The sequence below is a fragment of the Phoenix dactylifera genome, unplaced genomic scaffold (assembly GCF_009389715.1).
Source record: "Phoenix dactylifera cultivar Barhee BC4 unplaced genomic scaffold, palm_55x_up_171113_PBpolish2nd_filt_p 000121F, whole genome shotgun sequence".
NCBI classification, from domain to species: domain Eukaryota; kingdom Viridiplantae; phylum Streptophyta; class Magnoliopsida; order Arecales; family Arecaceae; genus Phoenix; species Phoenix dactylifera.
Window position 1 is genome coordinate 287,659 of NW_024067689.1, and position 12,121 is coordinate 299,779.

At 42.3% G+C, this 12,121-nt stretch overlaps 3 protein-coding genes across 4 annotated transcripts; 2 read left to right on the forward strand and 1 right to left on the reverse strand.

Annotated features, from left to right (window-relative positions):
• Positions 1 to 645: 645 nt before the first annotated feature.
• On the reverse strand, positions 646 to 2,130 carry LOC103713505 (low affinity inorganic phosphate transporter 4-like). The gene has a single exon (XM_039116699.1). It carries the CDS (start codon positions 2,113 to 2,115, stop codon positions 646 to 648), a length of 1,470 nt encoding a protein of 489 aa, XP_038972627.1. The 5' UTR covers positions 2,116 to 2,130.
• Positions 2,131 to 3,749: 1,619 nt separating this feature from the next.
• On the forward strand, positions 3,750 to 5,624 carry LOC103713475 (umecyanin-like). The gene is made up of 2 exons (XM_008800419.3): positions 3,750 to 3,989; positions 4,863 to 5,624. Exons 1-2 carry the CDS (start codon positions 3,812 to 3,814, stop codon positions 5,198 to 5,200), a joined length of 516 nt encoding a protein of 171 aa, XP_008798641.1. The 5' UTR covers positions 3,750 to 3,811; the 3' UTR covers positions 5,201 to 5,624.
• Positions 5,625 to 8,500: 2,876 nt separating this feature from the next.
• On the forward strand, positions 8,501 to 11,894 carry LOC103713476 (plastid division protein PDV1-like). Of its 2 annotated transcripts, XM_017844363.2 has the most exons (3): positions 8,501 to 9,037; positions 11,188 to 11,284; positions 11,616 to 11,704. In XM_017844363.2, the coding sequence occupies exons 1-3, from the start codon at positions 8,555 to 8,557 to the stop codon at positions 11,669 to 11,671; spliced, it is 636 nt and encodes a 211-aa protein (XP_017699852.2). In that variant the 5' UTR covers positions 8,501 to 8,554; the 3' UTR covers positions 11,672 to 11,704. The 2 variants fall into 2 exon arrangements, with proteins under 2 accessions (XP_017699852.2, XP_008798642.2); XM_008800420.3 differs by having other exon boundaries at positions 11,188 to 11,894.
• The last annotated feature ends 227 nt before the right edge of the window (positions 11,895 to 12,121 follow it).

Genomic DNA, 12,121 nt, shown 5'->3' on the forward strand with positions numbered 1-12,121 from the left:
GCTTCTTAAAGATTCCATCCATGCAATGTGATCAGCTCGTCCGACCAGCATTGCTCCGAACATCTCCATATGAGGCCATCCAAGCAAGGCACCATCTTGCATTGCAATTGTGCCACAACAGGTTTTTGTCCTACGGGCCTAGGGGAGTCGAGAACGTAATCGAAGCCTCGCACCCTTAAACCAAGTGGAATCCTTGAGTACCCATATATATTTTGGCGGTCAACTGCCTCGTCAAATATCATTGTTCCCGAGTCTCCAAATACTATACCCCGACATCCACCCAATCTTGATCCCTCAGTAGCACCGTGGTGAGCCTGCAACAAAGTCTGCGGCACTTTGGCAAAGGCGGTATAGAGAACTAAGCAAGCAAATTCCCAAGTATCTGGACTAAGCGAAAATCTAGTATTGAAACTACCGTTCTCCATCTTCATTATATCATTTTTAACACACCTTCAATGCATCTCAGAGTTCCAATTTATCCCACGAAGACGGTATGAAGGAACACTAATTATTTACCCCCTCACAAAATATTATTATTGTACGTGCAAATATATTAATAACCCACGCATTATCTGATCATCGCGCCTATTATTGTCTTCTTATATTAACGCAACCCAAGAGGAATCTAACCATCTCCCATCAACATCAACCTCTCCCTTCTCCGGCCTTCCCGTCTTCTCCGGCCCTCCCGTCTTCTCCAGAGATCTCCTCCAACGACCTCCCCTTGGTCTCCGTCACCAAAAACGTGCAGAAGAACCCTAACATATTTGTAAAAGCTAGCACGATGAGCGCACCCTTTATCTGGCTTGACTTCTCGTCCAATGTGAAGCTCTGCACGCCGAACGCCGCGACGATCGCTCCGGCCTTCCCCGCCGCCGCGCTCAGCGCATGGCACGTCGACCGCACCCTAGTCGGGAAGAGCTCCGCCGGCAGCACAAACGTGGTGCTGTTCGGCCCAAAATTAGCGAAGAAAAACGTGGCGCCGTAGAGTGCAGCAAACAGCGTGTGGTTCTTGTCCTTGAGGTAGTCATACTTGATCCCCATTATCAACATGAGCAGGGACATCATGAAGAATCCGACGAGCTGAATCAGATACCTTCCCATCTTCTCGATCAACAGCACCGTGACCCAGTAGCCGGGGAAGGTCCCGCACAGCGCGACTATGAACATGGCTTTCGACGTCTGGTACACTTCCCTAAGCGCATTCACGTTCTCCGCCGAGCTTGTGAGGTGCATCACCGGAAAAATGTCCTTCTGGGTGAGGTTCTGGCTGTAGAATGCGATGTCGAGCAGGAACCAGGTGCTCATCGTGCCGATGAGGTGCCGCCCGTGCCGTCTAAAGAACTCCCCCGACAGTAACCGGTAGTCGTTGGCAGATTTAAATTGGGCTACCTTTTCTTGATCAGCCTGTATCTCGATCTCGAGGACTTTCTCCATGTCGAGCGCCGCCTGCTTCGCGTTCCCGGCGATAAGTGCGGTGTACCGGGCGGTCTCGGGCATCTTCATGCGCCAGTAGTAGGTGATGAGCGCCGGGGCCGCGCCGAGCATGAGCACTATGCGCCACAGGAAGTCGGCCTGCGGCTGGGTGGAGTGGACGTGATCGGCGGAGAACGGTGGGGCCGGAAAGAAGTAGAGGAAGATGGCCGAGAGGGTCATGGAGACAAGGCCGGCGAAGATGATGCCGACGCCCTGCATGGCGAAGACAGCGGCGATGAAGGCACCGCGGGTTCTCTTGTTGGCGTACTCAGACATGATGGTGGCCGAGAGGGGGTAGTCGCCGCCGATGCCGAAGCCGAGCCAAAAGCGGAAGAAGCAGAGGGTGGCCATGACGGACTTTGGGGAGGAGCCGAAGGAGAGGCCGGAGCCGATGGCGCAGATGACCATGAGGACGAGGGTGACGCCATAGACACGCTTGCGGCCTAGGCGGTCGCCGAGCCAGCCGAAGAAGAGCTGGCCCGTGAGGGTGCCGATGAGGGCGACCCCGATGACGAAATTGTTGACGTCGCGAGGGAGCTTTCCCGGCTTCATCTTGCCATCGTAGTAGTAGAGGCGGCCGAGGAGCTTCGATATGGTGCTGATGCAGAAGAGGTCATAGGCATCGGTGAAGAAGCCCATGCCGGCGATCACGATGGCCGTAACATGGTACCATTGGGTGCGCGCCTTGTCGAGCGCGTCGAGCACGGCGAGGTTCGGTGACGATGACATTTTTGCTAGCTTGCTAGCTTTCAAGACAGCCAACCTTGCGGGTGTGTCACAAAGAGAGGCATGGGGGATTTTTATAGCTGATTCTGGAGAGATCAAGAGCTAAGCTAAGAATGAGGGCGTCCATAACAAAGAGCTAAGCTAATAAACCGAGGAGGCTGAGGGTATTTAGGGAGCATATTCTCCATGGTCCGTTTCACATAGAGTTCGTCGGAGGGATATCTTTTCTAGCATCGAGGTTTGTTTTTATCTGGTTTTTTTTCCTTTGATGGCTTTGCTTTTGTCTAAGTTTGGAAGGGAGGGAGAGATTGGCTGCGCCTTTGATTAGGGGTTCGTTTGGTTCGCGGAAAAAGAAGGAGGGAAAGAGTGGTCAACGAAAAAGTAATGAGATGTCTCTTGTTTGATTAGAGTTTTCAAAGGAGAGAGACGAAAAAGTTGTATTCCTATGGAAATATGATTTCCACATTTCATGGAAAAGTCTTTTCCATAAGAAACATGGAAAAGTTTCTTTTCCATGAGGCGGGAATCACTATATTTTTACTTTTTCCCAAAAAAACCCTTCAGCATTAAAGAAGCATTAATAAGGCATTAATGACCTAATTTTTATTAAAGGCATAATAGGAATTATACATAACTTTCCCAGGAAAGTGGATGGCCAACCAAACATAAGCACTTTGGAAATTTGTCACTTTCCTATGGTCAATCAAATATGCCAAAAAGACTTTCCTAGATATTCTCTTACTGGGAATTTGTTTCCCAAAAATTCATATTCCTAGGAGAGAAAATGCTTCCCGCAAACCAAACGAGCCCTAGATGTAAGCTGTCGTTTGGTTAAATGCTGGGGTTGTCTCTTTTTCTTTTTTATTCCCTTCCTATCCTGAAACAAATAATCCTATAAGAGTGTATGAACAAATTTTCTTAAATCGTCTTCTCTTGTCAAGAACAAATTAGTGTGTCCCAAGTGTGACAGTGTAATAGTCCTTAAATCGTATGTCTTCTCTTCTCACGATATGCAGAAATTAATCCTCTACAATATTCCAAGCTCCGGAAATTTACTAATACCCATTCACAATAAATTATGATAGAGCAAAAAAACTTTAGCAAAATATACGTATTTTTCTCATTTAAATCCAACCACCTTGTGAATTAGATAAGGTCCAAATGAACTTAAACTAATAGACCTGTGCCACGTTCCTAAGTTATCATAATTCCTGCAACAAGAGCTATGGAGGATTGGATTCAATACGACTGCTCGATCATTTTTAAACTCACTCAACTTGTCTTCAAAAAAATTGAAGTTAAGATCAGCAGAGAAACTTCAATTTTTGATGAGGAGTAGGAAAATTTCATATCAATAAAGGAATAAGCTGTGAGGCATATAACAATCACAAACCATTGAAACAGGAAAGTACATTTTTTAACCTAAAATAGATGTGAGGTTGTTCCTTCCGGGTGGTTTGTGACTTGTGATGGATGTTAAATTAACCAAAAACAGCAGCTGAAATAGAATAAAGCCAATGGATGTATACATCCCTTTCTTTCTTGTTGCCAGGATTCTTTCCTTCTTCCTTGGCCTCAGAAGAAAAGGTTCCAGAAAGGAGGGAAGAATATGATGAGGACCCACACCCTCGTTTTACTTTTGGCCATCATTGGTTGCGTTCTGAAAGGTACGTTAGGCCACAAGAATCACGTCGTTGGGAGCAGCTTGGGGTGGACTGTTCCCCCTAACAAGACCTTCTACCAGGATTGGGCTCAGAAAAAGCTTTTTGCTGTGGGAGAGAGACTTGGTGAGTATTTGACCCAAAGGCCACCTTGTTGAATTTGATAATTGATTTATAACATCTCTCATAGCCAATCGATAAATTTCTTCAGTGCAAATCAGACATTTATGCAATTTATAAAGATTTCTGCAAAAAGAAAAACCTTCTAATTCTCAATTTCATTTGATAAAAAAATATTTTTTCATCTTCGCATGCAAGAATATTGCTTTCGTTTTGCACTTTAATACTGAATAATTATACCTGTGTCTTGTGTTTATGTATGCATGTGGGAGCTTTGAACCATCTTCTCCTCATATGAGGATAACATCCATCGAAGTCCAAAAGAGTTCATTCCGGTAAAAAATAAATAAAAATAAAAATCAATGTATAACAATCCAGGGCCTCACCCAAAATAGTTAGTGGGGAATAACTGATGTACAATTAAACACACGTCCGCATGGGTCTTCACATACTCCTACCATTTAAGCCCTAACGTCCTCATCAGGGTAAAAGTTTATATCCATTTAAATCTAATCATAAGCACCACGATCAACCCGTAGTCAACTCTAATAAATTTATGCTGCAGTATCCCCTAATCCACATAGATTATAAGCTAGCTTCGCTCTGATACCATTTGTTAACAATCTAAAACCTCATCCAAAATGGCTATCCGGAAGGTATTATTTGGGTTCTTTAATCTTATATAAGAACTCAAAATCTACCTAGTGAATAACCGATGTAGGATTAAATACACGCCCGCATGGATTCTCACATATTATTTTTCTAAAAAATTCTAATTTTTGATTTTTTTTTTTTTTTTTGTGAATTATTGATCAGGGTAAAATGATTCGAATCTTGGTGGACTAAATCTGAATCCAAAATTTGTGATATGTGCTGCAGTGTTTCCTTACAAGGTAGGGGTGCATAACGTGATAGAGGTACCAAAGGAGGACTTCGAAAACTGCACGCAATTCAAAGTCATCGAAAGGCACCATGAAGGACCACTGATCCTAGAGTTGACAAAGCCTGGTCCTCACTATTACTACTGTGGGGTTGGGCTGCACTGTGAGCTTGGGCAAAAGCTCGCTATCAATGTCTCTGCCGAAGCTCCTGCGGCCGTAAATATTTTCACCCAAAGCCCTGCTCAAGCTCCAAGCCAATCATCTGCTAATATCGTTCCCTTGGCTGCTCCACTTGCGGCTCTCCTCATGTACGTGTTGCATTATCTCTTCATGTGAGATGAAAGGTGGCCATGCTAATTTTGCCATTGGAGAAGATTGATGGGGGAGAATACATTGTTTAACTTTGCAATAAGATATGTAAAAGGGACTTCATCTACTTGTTTATTGGTAAACATAAGTATCATGTGATTGAAAGGAAACATAGAAGCTGCTCCATTTAATTTGTAGCCATTAGGAAGCAGGTCATTGAACAAATTTGCGACGCTCGTTATGTTTTTAGAATTATAGGTATTTTTATGAAAAAAAAAGAAGATGATCTATGGGGAGGTGAATTGCTTGCTTAGCTCAATGATTAGCAACTTGCCTTCTGCTGATTTGAGATTTGTAAACGGAGAGGAGAGACTTCCCCCCTCACCAAAACACCCTAGCTCCCTGTGTATTTCGATCTCGATTTAAAGTATATACGTTGCACCACATGTAACCATGGACTTGCACATTGTTGACTAGTTTGATGAATCTTCTTTGCTTCGGATGCTTGTTGAATCAATCTCGTGGATTCGTTTCTTGCAAGAAACTTTTCTCACTGTATGGATTTATTGAAAATATTTGATAGACATCATATAGATGCATGGCAGCATGAATACTGAAAACAAAGGAGGTTCAAGCCGCACCAACTAGTAATTAACAATCAAAGGTATTTCTCTCTATAGTCTATGAAATCTTTACCCATTTCCTTGCTTCTTAGGAATTGTCATCTATGTCTACTAATGTATTCTGCTTTAATAAAATGTGATACCGCTTGTCACTCAGTGATTACACAATCAAGTTATTTTTCCAAAAGATACTGAGCCTTCAAGCGTTCATTGAGATAAAAGTATAAAAGAAAATATAGAAAAGAAATAAGATATAAAAAAAGCAAGCTTCAAAGAGAAGCTTTTGCAAGGCCAATCCACAAGAAGGAAGAACTATAAAAAGAAAAAAAAATCCACATCAACCCAACATAGGGAATAGTATGCTCTGTATGCCTTCCAGTCATTGGTCTAGGCAAATCATAAAGAAGAAAAATAGCACTTTAAATGAGCTCTAAGCCTTAAACTCTAAATCCTAAACCACAAATCACTTGTAGCTGATGCTGACTATATAATCCCACCCTAGCATCCGTCTGTCACACAATCAAGTTGCCAAAATGTGTGAACTACGATTTGCTCTCACTCAAAAATATCATCTCGAAGTCACTAAGTTCTGAAATAATAGATTAAAATCTATAGCAAAACCTCCATGTTGCAAGCATGTTTGGATTCTCAATGTGTGATCTACTTCATAACAATGCTTAATAAAAATAAATGTGAAAGAAATGTTTAAGAGAAACTTTCAGTGCATCTTGTCCCTAAACATTACAATAATTTATTTTAATAAAAAAATTATTACGTACCAAAAAAATAAAAATAATTTATTATACTTTTATAAAATAGATTGTTTTGAATTAGGGAAGGGACTCCCATCCTGTAGGTCCTAATTAATCCAGAACTGTACATTAAAAATTCTTGTTGAGATCAAAATCTTGAGAGATGGTACCTTTAAAGCTAATAAATTCGCATATGCTTCTAGGGATATGATACCCCTAAATTTCACCTTTATACGAATCAACAATATCAGGCAACAGATGAATCAAGAATACGTGGTCGAGCACGTGGAGGAGGCACTCATTTGCTCGCCTGGGAGGTTCTTTGTCAGCCAACAAGCAGTGGGGGATTGGGTATACATTCTCTCATTACTAGGAGGGAGGCAATGGCTACCAGACATGTGGCTAGATATCTTTTGGAGCCAGATGGACTATAGAGCAGATTGATGAGAGCTAAGTATGGGGGGCGGATTAAAGGAGATGTTTTCAGACCTAGGCGACAGTGCTCTTACATCTGGCAAGAGATGTGTGCACGAGCCTCACTAGTGCACCCTCGGATTTGCTGGGCAGTGGGGGATGGCCGCTGCATTGATGCTGTAGAGGACAGATGGCTGATAGGACTACCTTTATCCAAATGGCCAACATTTTTCGACCCAGTTGTGTTGGATGGGACCAGAGTGAGTGATCTCCTCACCTTATGGGAGAGAAGATGGGATGAGGACCGAGTTCACAGGCTTTTCGGTAATGCTTTGGCTGAAAGGGTATTGGCTACCCCCTACCACATATGGGGATAGTTGATAGGAGGGTATGGAGTTTAACAGGATGGGCGAGAGCCACAGCTAGTGATCTCCAGGCTATAATGGACTTGGGGTCAACCCGCCAGCTGGAGGGGCGGTGGATTTGGAGGCTACGGGTACATCCGCAGGTGGCCTTCTTCTTGTGGAAGGTGGAGTGGGGCATTCTACCGACCAGGGGGACTCTGGCTAGGAGAGGGGTTCGGATTCCGGCTGATTGTGAGGGGTGCCCAGGGGAGGAGGAGACTATCAGTCATGTCTTGTTTACATGCCTGTGGGCGCTTTAGGTATGGGGTCTGGCTTCTCCCCACCTGTGGACTTTCACTTCCCCAGACGCATTTCTGAGCCAGTTGAGAGACTTAGGAAGGAGACCAGGCGGAGCAGATAGGGGGACTGTATAGGCTTACATGGCATACCACATCTGGTTGGATAGGAATGCGAGGATATTCGAGGACAGAAGATTTTATCCGAGATCAATGATGGACAAAGCATTTGCACATGTAACTGAGCTGGCGAGCGCTGCGGTAGAGTTTCCACCTGAAGAGGATAGGGACATCTGGGGCCCCCTTTTGGCTCTTGTAATGCTCAGACATACTATGGTACCTATGGTATCCTGAGAGCTCCCACCTTCTGGTTTTCTCAAGGTGAACTTTGACGGCAATATTTCAGAGGGCGGTAATAGATGTGGTGTGGGCTCATGATCAAAGACCAGGAGCTCAGGTTAATTACGGTAGGGGGACGATGCATATTCGATGAGTCCATCTTAATGGCAAAGCTGAGCGCGGCGTGGGAGGGTCTTGTATATGCTAGTGTACACTTGGGGGCCCAGCGGATATTCTTGGAGGGTAATTCTTCCACAGTGATTGAGTGGATTAGGTGTGGACGTGCCAGGCCAGATCTACACCTACTAGTTAGGGATGTCTGCCATCTTCTGACAATTTTGATTCTTTATGGGTCGCACATATTTTTCGGGAGGCGAACAGTGCAGCGGAGTGGGTCGCCTCCTCCATAGCTCATCACTCCGGGGTTCATATGTGATGGCACTGGCTCCATCTTGCAGGGCCTCGATCGTATTTTGTATTTTGATTTCTCATGGCGTACTTACATCTATATATAAGTGAGATATTGGTTTACCAAAGAAAGAAGAAGAAGAAAAAAAGAAAGAAAGAAAGAAAGAAGAGGCTACTTTGGGACGGTCCAGATGATCTTATTCCGATGGATCCGTTGATTTGTTCTTCGCTTTCCTTGTTCCGACATTCGCTTGCTTTTCTCTCGCTGTCTGCGCCGGTCCTGCTCGTTTTCCTTTCTTTTCTCGCCGGAGCTCTTCCTCTTCGGACCCTTGAGAGTGCGAAGAAGATGAGATGGGCAATGGAGGCGGAGGAGATGGAGGTGGTGCTGGAGAGGATCTGGGACCTCCACGACAAGATCAGCGACGCAATACACGCCATCTCGAGGGCCCATTTCCTCAAATCCATCCGAACCCTCGCCAAATCCTCGCAGGATAAGGTCTACCCGGAGGCGGAGGTCGCTCGAGGTGGCGGCGAAGGAGGAGGGGGAGACGGTGAACGCGGCGGATGCTTCGTGTTCGTGAAGGGCTTCCGGGCGGAGAACGACGAGGCAGCGATAGCGGAGGCGAAGGGCCTCAACGCCATCAGGACCGCTCTGGAGAACCTCGAGGACCGGCTTGAGTACTTCCACGTGAGTTCATCTCATCCTTTATTTCATCCCTATCCTTTCAACAAAATCTCTCTCTTTTTTTCGCCTTTCAATTTGTGTTCCACGGCTTCATCCTCCTGTCCTTTGAATTGTTATGATTGCTTTCTTTTGGTGCTTCATTAATTCTTTATTGGATCGCTCAAAGCTCAACTGCTCAAGTCTATCGCTGTCTCTGTTATTCTTGTTCTTTAGGTTAACATAGTATGCTTAGACCTCCAAAATGTTGGATTTTGATTAGATCATAATAGTTGTGCTGTTGAGATGATTAATTAAATGGAATACTAGAAATTCTTGCACGATAAATGACAAATTTTCTTTTTTTTTTTTCTCCTGAATATATTGGTCGTATCCTTCAATCATTCACTATGCTTGCATACCATCTTCGAATTTATCTGAATTAGTGACACGCAGGACTAAGCATTCCCGTTGGTATAATGTGCAATACATGTTTCTCAATCGACTCCCTTTTTTTGTTTACGGAAGGGGAGGCTAAAAGCCACCCAGTTTATTGAAGGGAATGAAACTGATGGTACGAGAGAAATAGAGGTGGCTGAAAGTTCAGCTTATTACAATGAAGGAGAAAAAAAAATAAAAGGTTAAAACGAGAATATCCAGAATATGGAGCTCAACTACTATGGCCCAATATTATGATGTTAACAATGTTTCTGGCCTAGCACATTCGGAGCATTTTTAAAGCTCTTATTTTTTTAATGCACCATTTGATGTCGCCTATCTATTTGTTAATCAAAGGATACAAAAAGAAAAATGTTAGGGAGCTTTTGGCATTTTTAGCTAAACTTCATATTAAACCATTGATGAAACATTTTGAGGAAATTTGGATTTGGCCAGGTGACGTTTTTATCTCAAAGGAGCCTGTCACATGTCTTAGTAAGATATTAAGCCAAATTTGTTGAAGGAGGTTTGATTGAGTGACAAAACAGGTTCTAGAGTCCTTGGTTGGTGGAAGAAATTTAAATGAAAGTGGGATTACAAATGCCTATGGTCTTGATCGAAATGACAGCCTGATGGCCTGGGCTTTTATTGGTTGAGGTACTTATACAATATTGTGGCTAGGGCTAATAGAGAAGCTGATCAGGCAGGACAGGAAAATGGACAAAACATAAATGCTTCTCGTGGATCTGGACCCTCATACATAATGCATAAGAGATTATAGTCATAGATAAGCATGTTGTTTGATAATTTGCTGAATAACAATAGTGATTATGATGATGTATCTTCTTAGTTTGTTTGCTTTACTTTGTCTATCTATTTGTAACAAATTGACTTAAAAGAAGGTTTGCAGATCAGCTTTCTCCCATTTGGTTGAAAAGATTGCACTTACAAAGTAGATTATAATCACACAACTGTTTTTGTCTCTTTAACTGATTTTTCTTTCTTAAATGACTAAATCATATATTCTCTATTTTCTCTGTCTGTGTGTCTGTCTATCTGAATTAGATTCTCTGTTTGTGTGTCTGTCTTTCTGAATTTAGATGCTCTCTTTCTATTTTGCCCTCCACTATTCTTTTGTACATGGAAAATTATGAGAGGTGCACAGGCTACTCCAGTACAAAATAAATAAAATCATGTTACAAGACGTGCTGTTTTTATTGTTTCTTCTTGCAATATACCCAATAGTATGTTTTCCTTGTCCAAAAAATGATTTTCTTCTGAAGTATTCTGAATTTCTGGAAAACAAAAAGGAGAGATCAGGTTCGCATGAAGTCTGATTAAAGTTGGAGAACTGTAAATTCAGTTAATAATGACTAGATTGCAAACTGTCTACTTGTTCAGAAGATATTTTTTACTTACATCATATGTTTTAAACACTTCTCATGAGGCCAAAGTATGAGGAACTTGTGTAATTTTATGTGCTATGCACTAGTAATCTTGCCTGTGTTCTGGTGTAATTTTGATGAAATTTTCATGCTTCACATCACATCTATGAAGGTGGATACAAAAGATATCTATATTTTAAAAGTAATTATAGCCTGCAGTATCTTGCATTCATGGTTTAACCTTTTCTTTTTCCCTCATTTTAAAAGCCTATAGTTTTGAAAGTAATGTGATATCTGGATATAGTTTTTGCTGTTAGAGGCATGTATGAATTAATGTATATCATCGCTCCACAGACTGTACAATCTCAACAGCAAGCAGAAAGAGATGCTGCTTTAGCACGATTGGAGCAAAGTCGAATTATGCTAGCAATGAGACTGGCTGATTATCATGGTAAGAAATACAAAGTCATTGAGGATGCTATGGCTTTTGTTGGCAATGTACATGACACATACCATTTCATTGTACCTGAAAACCTCTTCAATATGGCAAGACGTCAACTTGGTGAGAATTTGGAAAACTGTGAGGGGAAAAGATCGAATGCCCTCATGCATATGTTGATATCTGTTTTCAAACTGGCCAAAAATACTGTCAAAATAGAGAATATTGGTAGTATATTAGGGAATGCTGCTCTCTTTGCCATCAGCATGCTTTCTTTACTGCAGCTGCATCAGGTGGCTTGTGACAGTGAAACTCCACATGTTTATGATACTGCTACTTACAGGAAGAGCAATCAAAAGAATACTTCCTGGCTGGATTGTTCTCAGGGTAATCAGATGAAGCCTTTCAATGTAATGTCAGCTAGAGGCTAAGGGGAAGAAGTTGATGTCTTGGAATGAGGTTTGTAGATGCTAACTGAAATTGTTGCGCAATAAGTAAAGCTGTTCTTTGAGTTGTGAGTGGAAGCATGTTACAGCTGTTGTACCACGATATCAGCCAATGTTTTTTTCTGCCCCTTTTCTTTTGGGGGGCTCTGATAATGATTTGTTTTTTTTGCTTTCAAGTAGCATGAATATTACTTTATTGTTCTCAGTATGATTACCACATGTTCATAGTAAAAACTAAGGGTTGGATATGCCAAATATATGAATTCTTGAACTATACATAAGCCAAAAAATTTGACATGTGTTCCGATAAAAGGAGTTTGGATAAAATCCCAATCAAAAATCTCTAATATATATATATATATATGATTGAACGAGAGGATGTGCCACCTTTTGGTTTAGTAAA